The following is a 20,836-nucleotide window of genomic DNA, read 5'->3' as shown; positions in this document are numbered from 1 at the left end:
ATAATTTTATAATTTTTCTACAAACGGATCATTCCAAATCTAGTTTGTAAAAGTGCTATGAGAGCCACCATTTCTCGGCCGATGATTAACATGAGATCAAGGAAGACGAACTAGTAAGGAGCACCCATGAGTGAACTAGAACTCATCTCTATCCCCCATTGTTGCTCATTTAGCACCACCACCACCAGTCAAGCCTTTGGAAGAGCCACCGACGTGGGTGAAGGTGATATTGAAAGAATTTTTGACTGATTTGTAAAAGAACTTAAAAAGAGATGCAATTCATTAAGGACTCGATCCAAGACTAGGCAAAGGCTCTACTAGCTGCCCACTACCACCCGACGCTACCACATCTACCGGCCATTGTAGAACCACCTCTATCATGACCATTATCTTCAACCAATGAGGGAGATGAAGAGAAGCCCCAAACTGTAGCCAAAACCCCTCTTCCGACCATGATCAAGCCCCTGCCAGCTATGCAGACCTTCCTCATCATAGCAGTGATGTCGGAGAGCAGCCCTCAGCGATGGCCCCAAAGTCATCTTCTCTACCTGCAGTGAAAAACTATGCTCGAAACCCAAGTTTTCCACTAATAGTGATCCAAGCCGTCGTGATCCAAACCACCACCTCCAATCTCTCCCTTGGGACCTCCACACTTGAGCCATGATCTCCGTTCACACTACTGTCGGCTAAAAGACTATTGTCGATAACCTTTCATGCTATAGCAAAACCTTGGCTAGTGGCCTCAAGTTCGACACTTCCATGACCTTGACAATTGCGACTAGCTTCTTTTGCCCAACTGTGAGCCAATAGTGGCCGTCGTAGCCACCGACAACCGTAAAGTGGTTGAGCTTGATGGGCACATTCCCTTCAGTTGTGCCTTAGCCATACCATGTTGACATGGCTTCTTGGGGCTACTTCATCACCAAGGCTTCGCTTACTAACACTGGTCAGGGACCCTGCTCAACTGCCACCATGGCTACAACGGCTTGTGGTGGCACCCCTAGGTCGAAACACATTTTTAGCCTTAGGGTTAGGTTTAGAGAAAGTGAGTGGAGGAGATAAAGTGCACCTATATTGAGGTGGGCTACATTTTTACAACTCAACCTGACCACCTCGTGCGACCTAGTTTTGAACTTGTGATCAAGACTCTCGGCATGAGAACGAGCCCGAGGATGACTGGTGGAACAACTTGGTGGGCTTGCGTTTGTTGATTGACTCAAACCTACATGCAACTTGAGTATGATGTGAGCTAGAGTCCACGAGTAGGATGTGAGTTAAAAGATTTAGCTCGCGTACTAGTCACCTTGAGGACAAGGTATGAGAAGCATGATGGACTTTTATGATCCGACCAAAGAGTCGAGTTTAGCTGGTTGCTTTTGTTTATTGCTACTATAAATTAAAGCAAATAATTCATGTATGTAAGCCCAATAGGGCGAATTGGATACAACCCTCTATGACTCTACTTCTATAAATATGAGTGGTCGTGAGTTATTTATCATCGTAGAATAAATATCAACTTAAGTTAATTTTATTATCTTGCTTGTAGCTTTAATTATACCCATTAGATTACTTTTGCTTTCCTATAAGTAAATCTTAACCTTAGAAATCCTACCAAGTTATCAAACTCTAATCCACACCTCCTCTCATGAGCCACCCTACAACACAGACCGTCCTCCACCATCCCATGGCCATCTGCCACCCTCCGATGACTGCCACAACATTGGATAAATCGTTTTTGCCTTATTTTGACCTTCCTCCACTATTTTATCAATATTTTTTCATCTCGATTTTAAAATTACTTCATTCCAAAGTCATTAGATCCACCCATAAATATTTTATAACTTTTCTACAAATGGATCATTCTAAATCTTGTTCATAATAATGGTATCAAATAGACCGTTCCTCGGCTAGTGGTTAACATGAGATCAAGGAAGACGAACGAGGAAGGAGCACCTATGGATGAGCCAGAAATCATCTCCATCCCCATTGTTGCTCCTCCAACACCACCATCACTAGTCAATCCTGTGGAAGAGCCATTGACTTAAGCAAAGGCGATATTCAAAGAATTTTTGACTAATTTGAAAGAGAACTTGAAGGAGATGCAAACTTCCCTCTAGGACTCATTCCAGGCCTTGGGAAAGATTGTACTAGTCTCCCACTGCTACTCGATGCTGCCATATCTGTTCGCTATCGCAAAACCACCACCATCACGGTCATTAGATTACTTTGATTTTACTATTATAAATAAGAGTGGTCGTGGACTATTTATCATCGTGGAATGAATATCAAGTTAAGTTAATTTTTTTATCTTGCTTTTACCTTTAAATGTAAGTGTTAGATTGCTTTTCCTTTTCTAGGAGTAAATTTTAACCTTAAAAATCTTAATAAGCTACCAAATCCTAATCCATACCTCGCACATCCCCTCATGAGATAAGGCACCTCTCCTCATGAGCCACCCTAACTTACCATTCACCGTCCCACGGCCATTTGCCAAACTAATCCACACGACTCCTTTCTCTCTCTCCCCTCCCTCTACTCTCTTTGTCAAAAATTATTTTTTTATTATAAAAGATCTCATCTTTCACTATAGCTAGTGAAAAAAATAACTCTAGAAAAAACACCAATGAAAAAATTAAAAATTTATTATTTTATATAATTTCCTGATAGGTTTAACGTGGGTTTAAAATGACTTACTTGCATTTATATTTTATACATTCAATAAATTTTTGGTACTATTTGTACGACACATACTTAATTTCCTACAAAATTAAATACTTTTCAATTTTTTATGTCATATCAAAGTACTAATTAAACCTGTGTACTCTAATTTCCATCTAAAATAAATATATTTTTATGTAAAAAAAATTTAAAACTTATTAAGTCAACAATAAATTGTAGAGTGGTTGTGGGCTTGTTTAAACCCACAATAACTCACTTTATTTTAATAAAGTTTGAAATATAAAAAACTTCTTAAAAAATAAAAAAAATATTAGTAAAAATAGTATAGCCTTACACGTGAGCTTATAACTGAAAAAAGAAAAATTAAAAGCAGTAACATTATGTTATTATTTTAAAAAAATATTAACGTTACAATATTTTAAGAAAATAAAAAATAAAAAATAAAAAAATGATATATTTCGGTATATGCATGCTTAAAAGCGCATAAGCTTGCAAATCAATAATTTAAAGGTTTTCTAATTAAATAATAATATTTTAAATTTTATTATCAAAGTTAAATGGCATTTTATTTCATTAATTTTATATTATCAAAATCAATTATTTTATATATTACTAATATTTATTTTTTACTTTTTCACATCACACTTAGCTTATTCCACAATCAAATATAATATTTTCTTAGCCTAATTTAAAGTAGTTAAATTAAGACTAAAAAAATATGATTAACTAACTAAGTTCGAAGCTTAGCTTCAAACCAAACACAACCTAAAATTTTTATAACCAATAGTGAAATATCTTCTAATCACCAAATTAACAGAGTGTCTAAGCCCAATAACCATGCATATAGAAGTTATTACAGTGTTTGCATATATGACCATCCTTTAATTTATTTTAATTGTGACTCTTCGGCGATCCATGCAATTTGGGTGGTGAGTAAGTGGGAGACATGACGATGATATCTATAATAGAGTTTTAAAATTTTATGTTATCATGATGAAAATAGATAAAGATTAGTAATTCTCTTTAGGGACTAATGTTCAGTTAGTAGGAATGAGAAATACTATGAGTCTTTAAACTCATGCATGGGGTGGAAAATTAATGCATTATCTAATGAAAGCAACATATTTTGAGTTATTAAGCAACCTATCTTTGCATTGTTTTTTGAATTATTAAACAAATATCTTCTTATTTTCCTTTCTATTTATCTGACCGCATTTGTACTACATTTATCGAGTATTTAAAATGCTTTATAATTATACCACAGTAGCTTCTAAAGTTCCAATAGCACCGTAATACGTTCTAAAAGCTCTAGAATACCTTGTAATAAAACTAAAATATTCGTCTAACAATAGCATAATACCTTTTATTTGGTGATATATATACACTATTCTATATGTTTAGTTTTTTTGTTAGGGGGCAATTTGTGAATCTAAATGCAATAAAAATTCAGTGTTTTGTTTTATTATTAGTAGCGATCAGGTCCATTCTTAGTCTCGTTGCATGGTAAGCAAATTTCACTATTTATTTTTCAAACTACATTTTGATGATATCTATGATAAGGCTTTTAAAATTTTATGTTGTCATCATGAGAACATAGAAGAACAGTAATTTTCTTATGTAAGTTAGTGGGAATGGGCAATATGCAAGTCTGCAGTCCTGCATAGTTATTAAACAACTATCAATCTTTGTGTTATTTTGAGTTATTAAACAAATATATTCTTTATTTTTCCCTCTATTCTCTTGATGGATTCCAAGTGAATAAGAGTATGCTGAGACTCTAATGTGGTGGATTTCGTGGAGAGTAATCCGACCACATTTGTACTACTACCTCATATACTCGCTGATCTATCCAGTATAATAAATACTTTATAATAAAGGCAGAGTAGCTTTCAGTGGAAAGACAAGACAGTACATTCTAAAAGCTATAGGATACCTTCTAATAGAAAAAAAGTATCTTCTAACAACAACGTAATACTTTTTATTTGGGTGGATTAAATATCTCTTCGTAATATACACTATTCTATATTTTAGTGCTTTTTTAGGCGGCAATTTCGTGAACCTAAAACACATGGATAATTTGCGACAAAAATTCAGTGTTTTTTGTTATTAATGTCAGGTCGATTTTTAATTGTTTTGCATGGTAAGCCAATTCACTATTTCTTTTTCAACTACATTTTGATGAGATAAGTGGAGTTTTTGAACAAAAAAAAAATGCTCTTTTATACTTTATTTATTAAAATAGATTATGCCTCAAACTTAATATTATAATAAGCCACAAAATACATATTTATAGACAGATACAATTGCCCACGTAGGAGCTATAAGTTATCTAACTTAATTTAGAAGAATAAATAATTAAGAGAAATGAACGACAATTCTTCACCAGCTCCTTCACAAACTTTGGCTCATCTACTAATCTGAAAATATTTCCACTAAAATGTGGTGATCATAAAGCACAGTAAGTGAACACTTCTACAGTTTAAAAGTAGTTTAAATAATGATTCAATAATAGATATATATGAACACTCACATCATGATCAAAATCAATGCATCAATACTACAATTTATCATGTTCATCTAATGCACACACACATTAATAATTTACAATATAGCATGCATCAATCTGAACTATCATATCCTCAAACTCAAGCTTCACCTATATGCCATATCAATACTATGCAACAAGATATATATCCTTTTAAACTATCAAATATGTAACATCCCATAATAGTTTAAAAAATAATAAAAATAATAATGCACATGAGGGGTATGTGCTCCACCGCACATCATCCTCCTCCTCCCTCCCTTCTCCTCTTCAACTAGGTATAAGTAATTTGGGTTTAATAAAGAATTTAATGCATTTCTCCAATCTTTCTTTCCTCTCTGTTTCACCAAAAATCCGGTCGGCCGACGACCTCGTGCCTCCCGCCACTTGCCCCAATTGTTCCCTCTCACTACCCTCTTGTCGATGATGCCCTTGGTGGGCCGTTCCATCCCCCGATGGAAGCTACACGTGGTAGCCTCCTCTCGTCGGCTTTGAGCCATACTTTTCGGCCATCGCCGCTAGTTTCCCCTCTCCTTGGCCATTCGGGAAGCTTCCCCTCCATAAGGGGAAACTAATGGCACATTGCTTCGGGGCCCTCATTGCCCGAGCGATGGTGTAGGCCAACTCCATGGCTGCCGGCATGGAGGAGCTTTCCCACTCATCGTCGGCCACCCTGGCTGACTATGGGCTATGCACACTCCCCCAACATAAGAGAAGGGGGTAGGCATGTGTTAGTCGGTTGCTGACGGTGGTGTTCATCGGTAGCCAAGCACGAGTTTAGTTGGGTTGGGCTGCAGGCAGCCCACCCATAGTTGTGGGTTGGAATACGGCCCAACCCAATTCTTTGGTGAGTTTGGCTGTGGCCTAATCCAATTCTGTTGTGGGTTTGGTTGTGGCCCAGCCCATATCTATTATGGGGTTGGGTTGTAGCTCAGCCCAAGTGGCAATTTTAGCTAGTTTGGTCTTCGGGCCCAACCTTTGAGTTAGTTATAGCCTAACCCATTACTTTGGGCATTGGGCTAGCCAAATAGATTAGTTGATCTTTAATTTAATTTAGTATAATTTACTCATTTTATTTAATTATCTTTGTCAATTTGAATCTCAATTATTAATCATTTTTTAGAGGGTAGTTTTGATTAGTTATAAAAATTATTACAAATCAATATTAATAAATGATAATCATATTAAACATGCTTTAAAGCAAGTTAATTAAATCCGGTCTATTTTTAATTTACTTTCAATCAACAATTATTAGGGGAATAGTGATCATAATGATAATTGTATTTAATAACCTTTAATAGTGCATCATACTGTAAAAATTAATATATCAACTCTAGCTGATTAATAAATGTAAGGACCTTTAGGTGAACATACCTCAAAACCTATAATAGCTATTCAGATTAATTGATTGATTAATTTAGGTAGCCTTGTGTTTATGTATTTTATTTTCATTATCGAAGAAGATTCATTATCATGCGAGGATGATTTGTGGTGCAGTTGGAGTTGATTAACTTGGAAGCGATGAGAGGCAAGTGAATTCTATGTAGTCTAGGAATAATGTAATATTGAAGTGATGTTTTACCTATGAGTTCATCGCATTTATATCATACATAAGTAGATGTTTATTCACTCTTTAGCATAATTATATCTAATTTACTACTTCATAGTTATTCATGGATTATTTGAGCATTTCTAATTATGATAATTATGGCTGTGGCTCAGTGTGAACTTGATATATGATGTGATTCGGACCCTACCGAGTCGTGAGCATGGATACACCCTATGGGAGTCTACTTTTATTGTGTTTTAATTGTTTCTTTTAGAAAATAAGGATTCTATATGTCGCGTTCGAACACCCCTTGCGAATGCCTTTAGGCATTTGTATCGACAGAGAATGCAATTTGTGTGTTTGAGCACATAGACCTCGTTCAAATGCCCGCGTGTGAATGCCTACATATGTTCGCATCGGTAGAGAACGCGGAATTCGCGTTCAAACATGCTCGACCCCGTTCGAACACAATCGGTGAGAATTAATTATTTTTAAGGTTATTATTTATCTTTTTTGGCTTGTTTAGTTAGCCTTTTAAGGTGTGGATGGCAACCAAAAATACGAGGAATGAATATTAATTTCTATCCATTTCCTTCCTCTCTACCCTAATCTTTCTTCCCCTTAGTTCAAGCCCAAGCTGTGCGCCATCTCGATGCCGGTGATCTTCTAATATCCCTCATCTATCGAGTCCTCCCTCCTCCTTGGGATTTTGATCACTTCTCCCCCCTCATCCTTATCCCCTTAACACCACTATCCATCCACCACATCGCCACTATCATCCCTCACCTCATCATCACCACCATCTGTCACTCCCACCATCACCCTCACTTTTATGTATTTTCATCTCAGTTACAGTCAGAATCTGCAAGGGGCTTAAATACTAAAAACGTAGATAAGGAAGTTACAAATCGAGCAACCCTAGTTTCGTAATTTTTCATCTACGATAGAATATCTACTGATTATTTTCCTCCGACTGTACGGGCTGTTTTCCTGCATTCGATCTAGATCGGGAAGCGGACGCTCAGTTCATAACAATATAAATGATTTGATAGCTTAATTGATACATATCATGTGTTCTTTTATTAGTATATGTGAGTTAATGATATGAATATGTAGCGTGGACATATTACTATGATTATGTTGGCATACATATGTACCATGTGACATCCTTCCGTATCTTATTTTTAAATTGTAGAGATATATATTTTGCTGGACTTTATGCTCACCACCTTTTCATGGAAACACTTTTCAGATCAATAAATGACCCAAGTATATGGAGGAGATGGTGAAGATCTAATTATATTTTTCTAATTCTTTTCGTATTGTAAAATAAGTTATACGAATTGTAGCCCTCATACACGGGCATTTATCTTAATGAAGTGTATGGATATGTATTTTTAAGCTTGTTGTGACCTATAGTAATTTAAACTTTATTTAGCTTATTTTTATTTATAAAAATATTAGATTTTATCCTATACATTACGTACAAATATTGACTAACAGGTCACATAGAAATCACGTAGGTTCTACCCACATAAGAGGCACGTGTATTTGGAGGTGGGTGTTTCAAAATCTTTAACTCAGACTGATACAAAGCCACGACCGTAGGCCACATAAAACAACACTCACACCAGACCACACAAACACCCCCCAAATGAGGGTAGACCCCAGCGATAACTTGCCAACTCATCACCTTACGAATAGCATGCCTGATTGTCTATCAATGCAAACTAATGACTTTAATGTTGGGAGTTTCATATATTGTTAGGTTTCCAATTTTATTGGTAGGAATGTTGTTAGTTGGCCTAAATTGTTAAGCTGCTAAATTTCATATTTTTAAGTTGCTAAGCTGACTCATTTTCTTTGAATATAGATTTCATTTTGCAAGTTTTAATTTCTAGTACAAAGTGTATCATAAACCCTTTCCAGAAAACGATTTTGCATAAAACAGTGTTAGAAAATATTTTCCATTATCGATTAGACGAATAGGAGTCGCTGTCCGAGAAAGTGGTTTCCCATTGTACTACTTTAGAAAATATTTTAAATAGTCTTATAGTATGAAAAATAGATTTTAATGTAGCACTACTTTGGTCAAAAACTCATTAAACAACTACAACTTGGGGTTTTTTTTATGCAAACACTCTAGAAATAGAGATCTGCCAGAACTTCATCCATGCAAGTGTTAGTTAGTACGATCAGACACGATGCATGGCAACTCTTTTCACTCCCACTACAACTACTCGTCAAATATAAACGCCTGCAAGGGAAGGTAGACTCTAATAGTATAATCATCTGCCCATTATTCGAAGAATAACTGAATAATTGTCTACCTCCGTAGACTAAGGATATCAGTCATTGACCCATATCCCCAACTTTATTATCACTGTTATTGTGAGATCATCAAATAATACGAAAATAGAAGCCACAGCTCAATGATGCCCTCGCTCTACGTTGTCGAGTACTATTAAATCTACGCCATCCTACCCTTCGATCTCTAACATAACACTCTAAAGGTTTGGCTTTAGTGTGTCGAGAATATAATGGCCCGTCTAAGCCTAACAAATGATGTGCTGAATTGTCTAGGTTCCACAGATTGAGACATTAAGTATAAGCTTTATTATATCATAATATAATATAATTCTTCTATCCCTTATCCTAGCTAGAGAGGTGTTGCATAAGGTCGAGACATAAAACCACATCATTTATAATAGTGCATAATTAGTAAGATATTATATTGTATAATAAGTATAATAGAAAATATCATCATCATCCAAGTTACATGTATTATATGAGCATAGTAGCATATTAATCGAGATATAAAGAAATCATGGTAAAGACATTCATATCATGCAAAATTAATATGTGCAACTACAAATGTTCAAGCTATCGTATCATATGTGAACTATTCTACTTTATATCCTAGCATATCATATCAAGCGATAAACTAGGTTTGCTCAGTGGTTTGCTATGGTCCTACGGAGGTCAGCGAGGGAGAAGATATGAGAAGTCATTGGCTCTGCCATGACATGTGTGCCAGCTCACGACTAGTGGCATGTGGAGGGTGATTGGTAGTTTTGCCACGAGAGAGGATAAGATCTTCTAGAGGGCAAGTGGGGAGGGAGAAGGAAGATCAGGCGGCATGTGCACTTGACGTGCCAACCAATCTTTATTTCTTTTCTTTTTTTTCCTAGGCATTGCAACTCCACCCATCATAAATAATTTTGATCCATAATTTACTTACTCACCAGCTACATCAAGCAAGAAAAGGTACATTGCCCTCGTCTTCTCCTCACGCTCCCACGTAGCCTCATCAACCGTATTATTCCTCCAAAGCATCTTGAGTCACACCCTGTTTAGATGGAGAGAATAAGAGAGAGGAGAGAAAGTTAGGAGAAGAAATACTTTTTCTCTTATTTGGATTAAATTTTAAGAGAGGAAGGGAGAGAAAGTTAGGAGAAGAAAAATTTTCTCTTGTTTGAATTAAATTTTAAGAGAAAGGGATTTTAAGAGAGGAAGGGAGAGAAAGAAAGAAAAAGCGAGAGACAAAAGGTACGCAAGTAACTTAGATTTTATCAAACACCCTTACTTGGTTTAGGCTTAGTCTAGCCCGAGCCCGAACTACTCATGGATGGCATGGGCCAGTCTTTTACTCGCCCGACCTAGCCCGAAAGTCCGCCCGCAACTAGGCCTGTCCGTTTTCTACAGTAAAAACCAAATAAAATTTTAGTATTAAACTGTTTTACATTTTTTTTAAATACACATTTAAAATTATTTATTTATTATTATTTTTTTAAATAGAAGAACATAAATATTTTTTTAAAAATAAGCTAATAGTAAAAAAAAATTTAAAAATAGCTAAAATATGGATTGGGCTGAATGATTGGTGGGTCGGGCCGGCACGGCCCGATCTCTCAAGGGCCAACGGGCAGTAACGGGCTAGACTATTCTAGCCTGGCCTGAGTAATTGGTGGGTCGGACTGTGAACAAATATTTAAGCCCGGTTGGCCTGAAAAGTCCGCTTCGAATCCGGCCCGGCCCACCCGATGATCATATCTAATGTAACTAGTGCGGGAGCTGTGGAGGAAGCTTTCAAGTTGCGAATTGTCGTGGGTGTGTCGCCGAGCCTCCACACCCACGACAATTCCGAGCCATTACATTTATATGCAGTCTCGCTGCAGAGCACTACTCCCCGCTTTCTTACTGATCTTAAGAGAATCAATGTCATGGTTGTAGGTGACCGTGACCGAGTATTTCTTGCCAGGAGATGTGGTCTCCAGTGCTGCCTTCCTTTTACTAGTGCTTGAGGAATGTCAGGCAAGGAGAGAGGTAGGTGGATTGAGGTCCATTAGTGTAGTTAGTTTTAGAGGACTTTGCTTCCTGAAGTTGAGGGGACATGGTAGGGATATGAAGTTTTGGAGGAGGGGAGTATGCTATGAGGGTGATGGAAGAAATGAAGTCTTTTAGGGTTTGTTAAGAGTCTGCTTTGGACGAGCTTGCTATATTGAGTACGTGAATGGGAGAATATTTTGCATGCATGATGGATGCATGATGGGACTTGTTTGGTTTTGTGAAGTAGATGGGCAACTTTGCCGAGCTACGAAAGAGGAGATGGAGTGGGTTGAGGGCATTGGCGTGGGCTAAATGGGCTAAGGCATAGAAGGATTGATTTGCCTGGTGTGGTGGCACCCTGGCCTAAATTAGGACGTGGTATAGTAGGGAGTGGTTGTCAATAGGGGAGTTGTCTTTGATGTTTTTGGCGGTAGAGATGATGGATTGTGGAGTTTGGGTGAGCGAATGATCGACAGGTGGAGGCTACATTGGAAAGTAGGATAGGATGTTGCTGGTACTGGACTCGCAGAGTGACATGTTTAGGATGGAAGGGAGGGGAAGTTACCATTTGCTGCATGTTTGCGATTAATGGAGGTGGGGCTTGCCAACACTGTGATGATCAGCAACACAATAGGTACAATGAGCTGGTTCTCTTGCCATCCCACTTGAGGTAGTTGGGCTTACGCGAGCTTTAAGAAGCACTGAGGTGCCGGTACTTTGGCTTCAACAAGGCAAAGAGCTTCGAGTGTAGGTGATGGGGAAAATCGCAAGTGATATTCATCTCCAATTCCCCATAGTATGTGCACTCTAGAAGCTCATGACCAAGGCAGGCACAGAAAGAGCAGAACCTAGGAAGATACTCATATTTTATGGTGATCTCCTGGTTTGTTCTGTTTAGCAAAGTGACAGTGAGGAATGAGATGAGAGGCTTTGTAATATCAATCCTGATACGAGTTCGGATGAACTTTGCCCACTTTTTCAACTAGCGTACGAGCAGTGTTTGAGGTGAGATATTTAAGAGGGAGACCATAGAATTTGATCCAAAACTCAACATGCGAGAAGGTTTAAGATTGCACCAACCAATTTTTTTGAAAGTAAGCAAGGATGAATAAGTCTTTGTTGAATGACTAGGGAAAACAAACCAAGCCTTCCATCTATTAATCTTAAGCTCAAAAGCAATCCTGTAGACATTCTTACTGTCTATTTAGGTCAAAGGTATTTAAACATTTTCACGAGTTTTTATTTTCAAACTAGATCTATATTATATTTTATTTAACAAAATGGATAACATCCTAAATATAGTTATCCTAATAGCTGATAAGATCAGCATTTTTTTTAAAAGATAAAATGCTGAATTTATCTAAAAGTAAAATATTAAACTTATTAATATTTTACTCATGGCTGTAATAAAATAACTTACGTTTAGTATTAAATCTGGAAGAGAGTAGTTTGGTCAAGAACTCTTTCCCAAACGCACTGACCACTCACAACTCTCCACTCCACAGCTCCGCTGCACTGTTCCATATTTGCCACGTGTTCCCCGATAAAAGGACGCCAAGGTAGTTCCCTTCCAAAGCAAGCAACGACAATAGGATTCGAAACGACGTTTATAAACACCACTCCTCCACAATCAACAGTACTGCGAGTGTAAAAGAATGGCGACATGCAAGAGGTCTAATGCTTCCAGGAAATCACAGTTCTTTAAGGTCTTGCTACCCCCGTGCCTGGAGATGTTGGTACGTACTTTACCATTATGCCTCTCTCTATCTTATTAGCTATATGATTAATGCATGACTTGGGTACGTATGTACTTGTCTTTACCAGCGTATTCCACCTAAGTTTGCTGTGCAACATTTGAACGACAACAATATGCATATCCATGTTCCTCGAAAGGCTACCATACTCAGTCCCCTGGGCAAATTTTGGCATGTCGATCTTCTAAAAGAAGGATCCGATTTGTTCTTCAGAGGTGGATGGAAGGAGTTCGTGAGAGCTCATAGATTGCTTGTGGGTTATTTTTTAGTGTTTCGATATGAAGGTAACTTGGTGTTCACCATCAAGGTATTTGATTTGAGTGGATGCTGCAAGGAGTACAGAGACGGAGATCTGGAAGCGGATTTAAATTGCAGTGTTCCAGCAAGTAAGTCCTTTTCTACTGAGACTTTCCTTAATTGTTGAAGTAAAATTAAGGCTTCTAACAAAACCTACTTTAAAATAATCTAGCTAACGTAGCTAGTTATCTTTGTGGATTATTTTCCCACATAACTTCTAATTGTTCTTTTTTAAATATACAATATTCTCACTGTATACCTCAGGAGGTGGTGCTTTTTACGAATATACCAATAAAAGTGGAGTTGATTTACAAATATCTACATGGAAAAGGTTTTTCATAGTAAATCTAAAATATAGCTGGTTATTTACAGAAGAAATCGTCTCTTTCTTTTGAGTGTTTGTACTGACTTGTCAGATCACCTTTTACCTTACATGTATGTTGCTTCTAAATTCAAGTACTTACCTTTTTTGTGAAATAATACTTACTTGCCTTAGTTGCTACAAGCATTAGCTCAACAGTTGGTACCCTATAATATTTTAAGTTCTCTTATTCAGTGTTGAGTGAGATGTCACGACCTAACTTAAATGTGATGTGATAAATCATAACTTTGACCTACACAACTCGCCATAGCCGTATATACTAGTCACCGTACTCACAAACACTTAACAAACATTCTAAATTAATAACGATGTAATATTATTACGTAAAATCCACCTTCAAATACACTCGCTAAAATCCACATAATTTTCACGTCACCTGATAATCAATATTTGTACATAATATACAGAATAAATCTAATATTTTATAAATAAAAATAAGTTAAATAGAGTTTTAAATTACCACATGCCGCAATAAGCTTCAAAATACGTATTCATACACCTCATTAAGATAATACCCACGTAGAGGTTACAATTCATATAACTTATTTTACAATACTAAAACAAATAAAGAAAAGTATAATCAAATCTTCACCAGCTCCTTCACATACTCGGGAGGTCATCTACTGATCTGAAAAATATTTTCATCAAAAGTTAGTAAGCATAAAGCCTAGCAAGTATATATCTCTACAGTCTAAAAATAGGATAATGAAGGATGCCACATGATACATATGTATGCCAATATAATTATAGTAATGCATCCATGCAACATATTTATATCAATAGCTCACATGTATTAAATAAAATAATACATTATATGTATCATTTAAACTATCAAATTATTTATATCAAGCTCACAAATTATTTATACCAAGTTTATATTGAGTCATAGTCATAATTATTATAACATGCTCAAAGAGCTATCCACCACATAATAAACATAGACATACATATCATCTCAAACATCAAGGAGGGGTAGAGAACTAGCGGTAATGTCGCCCATACATACCTAGTGACACTTTATATGACTGATTGTTTGTGGCCATCAGGCTAAGGACCCCAATCATAGGCATATCATCATCAATATCATCATCGCTCTAGTAAATCATCGCATAGAGAAGAATCATTACTTGTAGCCGAATCATAGCATAGAGTAGAATCATTTCTTGTAGCTGAATCATCACACAGAGTGGAATCATCGCATATAGCGAAAAAGAGCTCACAGCTCAATAGACGTCTTAACCCTACATCATCAGATACCACTAGGTCTATGACCACTACCTCTCAATCATAATTTCAGATCACCTAGTGTCTAGTTTCAGTACTTGGCAGTGTTACGCCTGCTCAAACCGGTGCACGTAGTGCTTGATAGTCCCTTCCTGACCTCACGACCTTAGAGCTAATATAAATATATATAATAAATATACACTTTGCTCCCTAACCCTAGGCTAAGCGGGTAAACCGGCATTACTGAGACGAAACTTAACTATAGGGTGATACATGCAGGTAGTGTAGTGATTAATATCATCAATCATAGGACATGCACATCGAAGATATCATAATCAGAAATGCTCTAATAATCTATGAATAATTATTCTCAACAGTGAATAAATATTTACCTATGTATGGTATGAATGCAATGAACTTATAAAATAAAGCATCACTTCAATATTACACTATTCCTAGACTACAGAGAATTCACTTGCCTGTCATCGCTACCTAGTTAATTAACTCCAACGGCCTCACAAATCATTCTCGAGCGATAATAAATCTACCTTGATAATGAAAATAATATACATAAGTACAAGGTTACCTTAATTAATTAATTAATTAATTCGGATAGCTATTACGAGTTTAAGGTATGTTCACTTAAGAATCTTTACATTTATTAATCAGGTAAAGTTGGTTTATTAATTTTTACAGTATGACGCACTATTAAGGATTATTAAATACAATTATCATCGTGATCATTATTCTCTAATAATTGTTGACTGAAAGTAAATTAAAAATAGACCGCATTTAGTTAACTTACTTATTGAATATTAAAGCATAATTAATATGATTATCATTTATTAATATTTATTTATAACAATTATTATAGCTAATCAAAATTATCCTCTAAAAATGATTAATAATTGAGATTCAGATTGACAAAGATAATTAAATAAAATAAATAAATTATATTAAAATAAGTTAAAGATCAACTAATCTATTTGACTTGCCCAAGGTCTAACATGATGGGTCGGGTTGTAAATAACCCAGAGGTTGGACCCAAAGTCTAAACTAACTAAAATTGCCACTTGGGCTGGGCTACAGCTCAACCCAACCCAACTAAGGAATTAGGCTTGGCTGCAGCCCAACCCACAACTTAGGGTAGGTTGCTTGTAGCCCAATCCAACTAAAGAATTGGGTTGGGCTGCAGCCCAACCCAACCAAGGAATTATCTGACGAAAGAATTTATCATAACAATTACAGTAGCTATTTAGTGAGAACTCAAAATAACTGACAAAATTAATGATGTAAGGTATAACAAAAGAACACTTCTTTACCTAACCTGTTTCCTTTTAAAAAAGAAGTAAGATTACCACTAATATAATATTTAGAATTAATAATAGTAGCACAAATGGTATAAATGAAACTATTAAGATAACCTAGACTACCTAAAAGGAAAGATAACGTGACTTAATGCTACTTGGTTCTTTGTATTAACTATAACATTCAATAGTTAGATAAGAACTACTAAGTCGACTCCATGCTAACATAATAGTAATTGCATATTAAAATCTACACACATATAGATGGGCTGCAATAGAACTAGAACCTACATCGGTTGATGGGCCAAAGATGGCCAAACTCACTACCCTTGCTAGAACGAAAAAGAATAAGTAGTTACAATGGGTGAAGAAGAATATAAAGGATTGAGAAAAGACGAACTCATCTGATAGAAGAGATGCTCATCACAGGTCCCACATGGGGTGTTGCTCTAGAGGGTAGACGTCGAGGTGGCGAGGGAGAGAAGGTGGTGGTGACACGATGTGGTCAATGACGACGCCCAACGACAAAGCGGAGAACTAGCAAAGCAATCGAGTCCAATGGTGATCTCGATAGGGTCACCCAATGCTCCAGCAAATTATAGTTGTCGACGAAATATTTCGTAGTAGGAGTGGGGAAGCATACGGAGAAACTATATAAAAGAAATGGATTTCATCATGCTAGAAAGAGGGAGATGAGAGCAAATCTAGAAATTAAGGAGAGAAAAGAAGAGAGGGAGGGAGAGAACGTGGGAAAGTGGGGGAAGTGGGGTATGTGCCCCTCACGTGTGCACATGCAAATTTTTTTATTATTATTTTATTTTGGTACGGAATAATACAGCATTAATTATGGGAGTGATTTGAACCTTAAACCAAATTATTTAGGTTTTTACCTTATTATCCATTTTAGTTTTCCTTCACAATTTTACTCTTTTTTAGTTGTAAATGACAGTAATATCTTTTCTCATTTAATTGGACCATGTCATCATCTCACGATTTTTGTCCTTTTCTAATTTTACACTCATTAGAAGAGATAGTTCCTAATTTTTGAATAGATAGAAGACATAAGATTTATTTTTTATTCCTCTCCCATAGGAACACAAATATGAATTTTATTCTTCTCCTGTGTGGAATCCAAAACTATGAATTATAAAAGCTAGTTAGTATGTATAAATATATTATTAATTACTATATTAAGTATTGAGTTTAATAAAATATCTCATATGATCTATCAAAGAGTGTATTTTGAGTTAATATCTATGTAATCATAAGTATCTTAGAAATCCATATTTAATAACTATGAAATTTATAATTATTAATTATAGAATTTATAGTTAATACTATAGAATCCATAGTTAGTAATTACTGAATCCATAGTTACTAATTATAGAATTTAGAATACTAACTCTAAAATTATATTTGACTATCTATCAAAATATTTGTTGTTGCACAAAAATATTTTCGAATTTTTAGATTATTTGCTATTAAAATTTACACAAATATTTCAGAAATAGATTATATTATTTAATGTCATAAATAAACATTTCAGATGTGTGTAGATTATTGTTGTTGTACAAAAATAGTTCATAAAAAACATCATATTATTCCAAATAGATTTTTTTTTATTGTTAGGGCAATTATGATTTTGTTTGGACTCTCCCTTTCTTGATATCTTAATAACTTTCATTGTAATTTCTGGACGAAGCCTAGCCATATTATATTGTATAAATGTCATTGGTGTAACACTTTGTAGTCGATTCTCGTACTAAAAAAAAAAAAAATTCCACAATCCACTCTATAAGAAAGAGCTCATTATTACCTTAAAATCCTTAAGAATTCTCAATCCCATCTAAAATGAACATCTGATCTAACCAACCTATTTTTTCTATTCTCTTCCTCTTATTCTAACATGAGCGAACTAATTCATTAACAAAAAACTTAACATTACAGAAAGGGAAAAAAACATACTAGACATGCGTGTAAACTTCACGCTCTCTGATTTCTCACTGAAAGAAGGAGAAGAAGCCCCACCGCCACACATCGGTGCCTCTTCTACTGGCTACAACCAAAGGTGAGTTTTGAAAATAGGAGAGCTCTTGGTGGCAAAGAGATTAGATATTTTGGTAACATGGAGAAGAGCTTTTGGTGGCAAGAAGATTAGAGGAGATCACTTAAGAATTTTGCCACCTGAGAAGAGAGAGAACTAGAGAAAAAATTATTTCTTTTTATTTTACAAATGAGATCTCTTGCATTTGATATACAGAGATATTCTTAAAGTAGTTGGTTGAAGGTTAAGTTTGGTATTTACAGAAAATTTTGGGCAAAACAGCAAAGAAAACTTAAAATGGGTAGTAAGGCAATTACAAATCATTTGGGTTTACTGTACAAATCGCCCTTAATTATAATGATTATGATGTGCATGAAAAAACTACAAAGAATTACTATGATGTTACAATATTTTATTACTAAATATTTATAAGATATCATTGCTAATCGAAGTTAGAGAGTTATTTCAGATAGTGTACCTTACTAATATTTCAGTCAATGTGGTACTATATTTACTTTTTATCTTATTTTTTATTGTCATAATAATTATTTTAAAAATAATTCATATTTACTTCTCTTCATATATGACATAAAATGCTCTTTTGAGCTTTTTAAATTTCATAATTAATCTTTTAATAATAATATGTGAGCTCTACTTAAATTTGAGCCGAAAGATCTTGTAAAATTAATGTTCAAATTAAAAAATTTACAACAGATACTTCACTGGATACGCACCTTTAAACCAAAAGGATCCTATATATATATATATAGGAGTACTTTTAAAAATTTGCAAATGTAATTGCTTTAAGTATATAATGTGCATGTAAATGTAATTCAGCTACGAAGCAAACCACAGAGCCATCATCCAGTAAGAAAAGGAAGAACGAGACGCCTGCAGAAGAAATTTTTAACCTGCCAAAGAAGTGCAGTAAGAAGACACTACCTCACTTTGTGAAGATGATTAAACCTTACAACCTTAGGAGGTACATGGTGAGTGCTTCATTTGTGCTCCCTAAACATTAACACCATTGATTAATCTACAGATGTAGCAATCCCTACTTTTTCTTTTGGTGCCAATGCAGATTGTTCCAGATGATTTCTGCTTGGAGAATGGTCTTTTAACAACTCGGGAGATGATACTAATGAGGGATTCAAAACAAAGATCATGGCCCATACGCTTTGGCGTTAGTGCTACGGGCAACATCTTAGGGAAGGGTTGGATAAAGTTCTGCGCACAGAACAACTTGAAAGGAGGAGAGAGATGCATCTTTGAGCTTGTAGAAGAGAACGTATTGCGCTTCCAGTTGCTTAAAAGTTGAATGCCAGCAAGTAGTCTACCTTCTGTTTTGATGATCTACCTACTGGTTTTGCAAAGAAGCAAACCCTAATTAGTTATATATATCTTTTGGTTTTGGTGCTCGAAGCTAGCTAACATTCTCATGTGTGAAAATCTGGCTATTTGCCTATGGATGCAACCTTAGATAAGCATACTTGTTGGTCTGAAATGAATTTAAAAGAGAGAAATTTCAGCGAAATTAAAAGCACATATAGAACCTGACAGTGACAACTTGTTCAAATAGTGTATAGAAGGATTAGTAAGCATTTGTTCAGAATTTGGTTTAAGAAAAAAAAAATTTTGGTTACATTCTCACACTTAGTCTCATTGATTATCTTTCTTCAAAAACAAACACACGAATCATGGTCACAAGTCCTTTAATAACAACAATTACTTTCTATGTATTATGACTCATTTAGTTCTCAGAGCTTTCTACATATTGCTCTATGGGAAAGCAATTCATAAATCACTCTATGGGAAAGCGATTCATGAGCCACATAACCTTATTTTGCAGCTAAATAAATCACTTTGGAAAAAGTGATTAATCACTCTCTCGGAAAGTCACTTAACAATCACTCTCCTAGAGAGCGATTGAACTAATACAAAAACCTTCGCCCAACTAAATCCATGCTTTCTTCCTCTCACAACCGAGCGAGCGACGCGATTCTCCTCCTCATAGTCCTCGTGGGTTGTTGGTCGATTGTAGACGAGTAATATGGCATTTTCTTTCCTCTTTCTCATGGCATTTCTTTCCCTTTCTCTTAGTGTAAGCTCTCTTTCTCTCTCTTAGTGTAAGCTCTCTTTTTCTCTCTCTTAGTGAGAGTGGTTTTAGTGCAGGGTTTAAGGTTTCTTCTCATCTTGATTCAGTTTTGTATACTTGAGAGGAGTTGGTATTGCAAAATTTCTTGTCTTCAGTTCTATTTCATAGACCTATTGGATTGCAATTGATCTTGTTTTTCTTTTAACAACACACTTGCATAATACTCTAATATTTGTTGTTATTTGGCGATTACATGTTTAAGTCTCATTTTTAGTTCATTACCTGTGTTCTTTGCTTCTAGTTAATATCTAAGGGAAGTAATACTTTAAGAAGTCATTTGATGTGATTCGAACCACACTAAGTCACCTCGTGCATGAATATAATATATGGGCCTTATTTCTTATTTTGTTTTAGTTGTTTTCCTCAAAAAATAAGAATTTTAAATGTCGCGTTCGAACGCGGCCTCCCCGCATTCGAACGCTTGCATATGTTTTGCACCGACAGATAACCTAAATTGTGCGTTCGAAAGCGCATGACCCTGTTCGACCACGATTGGTGAGAATGCAAAGTTTCTAGGTTTACCATTTGTTAGTGTGGCTTGTTAGATTAGCCTCTTAAGATGTGGATGGCA

At 35.6% G+C, this 20,836-nt stretch overlaps 1 protein-coding gene across 2 annotated transcripts; it reads left to right on the top strand.

Moving 5' to 3' along the window:
- Positions 1–12,600: 12,600 nt before the first annotated feature.
- Positions 12,601–19,623, top strand: LOC140767621 (putative B3 domain-containing protein Os04g0347400). Of its 2 annotated transcripts, XM_073107610.1 has the most exons (5): positions 12,601–12,838; positions 12,927–13,109; positions 13,191–13,242; positions 18,948–19,099; positions 19,192–19,623. In XM_073107610.1, the coding sequence occupies exons 1-5, from the start codon at positions 12,758–12,760 to the stop codon at positions 19,426–19,428; spliced, it is 705 nt and encodes a 234-aa protein (XP_072963711.1). In that variant the 5' UTR covers positions 12,601–12,757; the 3' UTR covers positions 19,429–19,623. The 2 variants fall into 2 exon arrangements, with proteins under 2 accessions (XP_072963711.1, XP_072963710.1); XM_073107609.1 differs by having other exon boundaries at positions 12,927–13,242.
- Positions 19,624–20,836: the final 1,213 nt, after the last annotated feature.

Source organism: Typha angustifolia, chromosome 9 (assembly GCF_048772165.1).
Source record: "Typha angustifolia cultivar Huaian chromosome 9, ASM4877216v1, whole genome shotgun sequence".
NCBI lineage: Eukaryota > Viridiplantae > Streptophyta > Magnoliopsida > Poales > Typhaceae > Typha > Typha angustifolia.
This window is presented reverse-complemented; position numbering and strand designations above follow the sequence as displayed.